The following is a 3,701-nucleotide window of genomic DNA, read 5'->3' as shown; positions in this document are numbered from 1 at the left end:
ATTTTTTTAGAAAATAATTTCTTACGAGGACGAAATCGCCGGGCCGGGATCGGGGCCGGGGGTAGGGAGGGGCGGCGGGGACGGAGGGGGGGGGGGGGGGGGGCGGCGGCGGGGCTTGCCCTCGCTCTCTCTTTTTTCTTGCTCGGCCTTGTGAGTGCCGAGCAAGACCCACCGTGGAGAGAGAGAGAGAGCGAAATTCTGCTCTCTCTCTCTCCCTCGATCCTCTGCTCTCTCTCTCTCTCTCCAAGTGCTCGCACGCTTTAGTGGAGAGAGAGAGCAAAAAGCGACTTCGCTATGCACTAATGCGGAGCGAGTTCTCCTGCACCTGCACGCTTTAGTGCGAGTTGAATTTCTGCTCCGCACTAAAGCGTGCGAAAAAAAAAAAAAAATTAAGACGGATGCTCGGCACTTATAGTGCCGAGCGCCACCTCCATGTGCGGTTAAACTGCCGAGCGGATGCCCGCTCGGCGTTATGGCCGCCGAGCGGGTTCCGCTCGGCAATAAGACTACCGAGCGGACCCCTAAACGGCTAATAACTTTTCTCTCCCCTAAAATGGTAAATAAATTTTTTTTTGTATGCAATTTGAAAAAAAGCCCGGAAATTTCTCCGTAAAATTATGCTGTTCGAGGGTTTTTATGTAATTCTCTCAAAAATAAACGGAAGGAGAGAATGAACGCAGGCGGGGAAGAGAGACGGAGGATTTTCGACCGTTGATGTACAGATGATCCAACGGTGGACAGGCGTCTGCTTCATGGAGGAATGCCGATATGGTAAGAGCTTTCGGCAGTTCGCATTATCTAATCAGGCTGGCCATGGGAGCTAGAAGAACCCTAATTACCTGATTGTGGCGGGCTTATCGCCTCGGAATCTCAAGGTGATCTTCTTTCTGTGGTGCTCTCTTTATCTTCCGCTGCTGTTGAAAAATCGCTTTCAGCCTGTGTTAATCGTGCTTGGTAGTTGCTTGAAGTTCGCGCTCTGTCGTGTTCGAATCTGTTGTTTTTCCTTTCCTTGCGTGTTCGAGCCTTGACGAGCGCTTTCTTCCAAGTGTATGAATTGGTTTAGCTTCGTTCCAAGTGTTCGATTTAGTTTTGTGTTTCGAGGTACAATCTCTGATGAAATCTGCTTGAGCCTCCGTCGGCTGACCATTTCTGGGAAACTGAGTTATTCGTATTGTGCTGGTGACGCATTGTGCTGTTTCTTTTGATTCTCTACGTTTTGGTGGATCAAGTTTCCTTTAAATCTATGGCGACTTGGTAAGTTTCAATTTTCGAGCTCCAACAGAGAATTCACTTTTGGGTCATTGGGAGGAAAAGCGAGCATGAGCTCATCCGTGACTCAGTGAGTTGAGTTCAAGTATCTCGATTACTTTTTCAGATCCAGGTCGAGCTTAAAAATAATGCTCGATCGAGCTCTTATTGGGTTTTGAGCAATGAACTTGTGAACTGGGTCAAGGTTTAGCACTCTGTCAGCTAGTTGCACCTAACACCCGTAATTATCCCAGTCGAGAGGCTGGAAGAGCTTTAGGAGTTTGCTGGGAAGTTGTCTTGTCATCTGCTTTTGAAGCCTAGCTAGTCGGTGGAATTGTCAAGACTTTGGAGTTGGCTCTGGAATTGTAAAAGAGTTCGTGTCTAGAAGCTTTGCACAAATTCCTGGAAAATTTCTCGTCCCCTGCTTTGCCTGCGATGAAGTTGCTCGGGATTAGCTACTTTTTTTCAGTTAATGTCACGTAGCATGGAGTACTGAACTGTTGTGTTGTTTCGCATTTATCTCCTCACATGTACACAAATTAATTTTCCTGATTGACTATATGACTTCCCAACGAAGTTGTTCTATTATTCTATCATGAGAAGAAAGTTCTGTTCTCTAGTAATAACCCTTGTTCTGCCTGCACTTTCTCTGTAAATTGTTCTCTCTTAGCAATACCGGTTTCTTTACAGGTATCGGACTATGTTATTAAGTGGATGCACCTCGCTATTGGGGTGTAGGGTCACAAATCCTGCCTCTAAGCCCACGGTGCCTAGTAACTCGGTTATTTCTCGTAGTCCTGCCTTGCATACCAAGGCCACTTTGTCGAGCATCAGGAGTTCATGGAGACCTCATCTGGAGTTTAAGCAATGGTCCAACAAATGTATGTGAATAATGCTGTCATTTAATATGCTTATGGCAGGTTGTTGCTTTTTGAATCATGCTGAAATTTGTCGAGGATATGAAAGTTTGATTATTTTTTCCTCTGCTTAGGTTTGCGGTACCAGAACATATCCTCGGCATCCACCACTCTTGTTAGAGGAGACAATGATGACCTGTCATTCTCGCTCCCAATTATTCCCAGGCGGAGACCTTGCAGGGCCCCGCGAGCATCCAAGGATGTACCATACAGTTTCCGGTACCCTCCTATGACCAAGAAGCCGAGGTGGTGGTGGAGAACCTTAGCGTGTCTCCCTTACTTGATGCCTCTCCATGAGACCTGGATGTATGCCGAGACGGCTTATCATCTTCACCCCTTCTTAGAAGATTTTGAGTTTTTGACATACCCATTCCTCGGGGCCATCGGGAGGCTGCCGAGCTGGTTTCTAATGGCTTACTTTTTCGTTGCCTACTTGGGGGTAGTGAGGCGGAAGGAGTGGCCACACTTCTTCAGGTTCCATGTGGTGATGGGCATGCTGTTGGAAATAGCCCTGCAGGTCATAGGGACAGTGAGCCGCTGGATGCCGCTTGCGGTCTACTGGGGAAAAGTGGGGATGCATTTCTGGACGGCCGTGGCATTCGCCTACCTGTTTACCGTGTTGGAGTGCATAAGATGCGCCCTTGCAGGCATGTACGCTGACGTCCCGTTTGTGTGTGATGCTGCATATATCCAGATTCCATATGACTAAGGCATGTAGATTCGCAAGATGAGGTGGTTTCGAAGGAGTTGCACACCAGATTGAGTGACTAAAATTTGGATCTAATATGCAATCTCTTGGTACAGAGATCACTTCCTCTGCCTATGGATGAGCTGATTTTGCTCTGCTCTCTCGTTCTCTGTCTTGGCTCATCAACAACGATTTAGCTTGAAGTTTGCACATTCTTAATAGATCGGTCTTTTTCTTTGCGCCTTATCCTTTTTCGTTGCCTTGGGTTGTCACTAATGGAGAATTTTGTTAGGTCCATCAGAAAATCATCTGTAAAATTTAATCGAAAGACGGTTCCCAGTTACAGAACTCAAATCTTGATTTTCGTTCTCTAACCAACATCATGGATCACCTACAATTTCTTTACTCTAATCACTGCTGCATAATGTTTCCTATATGGGCGTCTGATTAAGAACTTACGTCGGACTGTCTTGCCTTTTGATGCCTGCCAAAATTTAATTTGACATGATTCCAAGGTTGAAATATACCTTGCTGGCTGGTACCCAAGAACGATAATCTAACTAGGATAATAACCCCCACGTGGACGCTGGACTAAGAGAGATTCAACGACGACAAAATTATCAATCTTTTCGCTGCGCTAAAGTAACTATTGTAACATGTTTACTCGGTGTCTGGAGAAAACTGGGGATGCATTTCTGGACGGTCGTGGCCTTCGCTTACCTGTTTACCGTTTCGGTGTGCATAAGATGCGCTCTTGCAGGCATGTATGCCGACATCCCCTCTGCGTGCGTTGCCGCATGTATCCAGATTCCATATGATTAAAGGGATGTCGAGACGCAAGATGAGGT

The 3,701-nt window shown here is 46.5% G+C and overlaps 1 protein-coding gene across 3 annotated transcripts; it reads left to right on the top strand.

Annotated features, from left to right (window-relative positions):
* The first annotated feature begins 722 nt into the window (after nucleotides 1-722).
* On the top strand, nucleotides 723-3,099 carry LOC115756664 (protein TIC 20-I, chloroplastic-like). Of its 3 annotated transcripts, none has more exons than XM_030696522.2 (3): nucleotides 723-875; nucleotides 1,939-2,129; nucleotides 2,240-3,099. In XM_030696522.2, exons 2-3 carry the CDS (start codon nucleotides 1,949-1,951, stop codon nucleotides 2,872-2,874), a joined length of 816 nt encoding a protein of 271 aa, XP_030552382.1. In that variant the 5' UTR covers nucleotides 723-875; nucleotides 1,939-1,948; the 3' UTR covers nucleotides 2,875-3,099. The 3 variants fall into 3 exon arrangements, with proteins under 3 accessions (XP_030552382.1, XP_030552383.1, XP_048141544.1); XM_030696523.2 differs by having other exon boundaries at nucleotides 725-881; nucleotides 1,945-2,129; XM_048285587.1 differs by lacking the exon at nucleotides 723-875 and adding an exon at nucleotides 1,888-1,892 and having other exon boundaries at nucleotides 1,945-2,129.
* Nucleotides 3,100-3,701: the final 602 nt, after the last annotated feature.

Source organism: Rhodamnia argentea, chromosome 9 (assembly GCF_020921035.1).
Source record: "Rhodamnia argentea isolate NSW1041297 chromosome 9, ASM2092103v1, whole genome shotgun sequence".
Classification (NCBI taxonomy): domain Eukaryota; kingdom Viridiplantae; phylum Streptophyta; class Magnoliopsida; order Myrtales; family Myrtaceae; genus Rhodamnia; species Rhodamnia argentea.
Note: the sequence above shows the minus strand (reverse complement) of the source record. Positions and strands in the feature narration are given on the sequence as shown.

What these genes read in the sequence shown, in the direction of transcription:
- LOC115756664 (XM_030696522.2), top strand. Translation starts at nt 1,949, where the DNA reads ATGTTATTAAGTGGATGCACCTCGCTATTGGGGTGTAGGGTCACAAAT. An exon ending in TAAGCAATGGTCCAACAAAT is followed by an intron (nt 2,130 to 2,239) that starts GTATGTGAATAA and finishes TCCTCTGCTTAG; the next exon opens with GTTTGCGGTACCAGAACATA.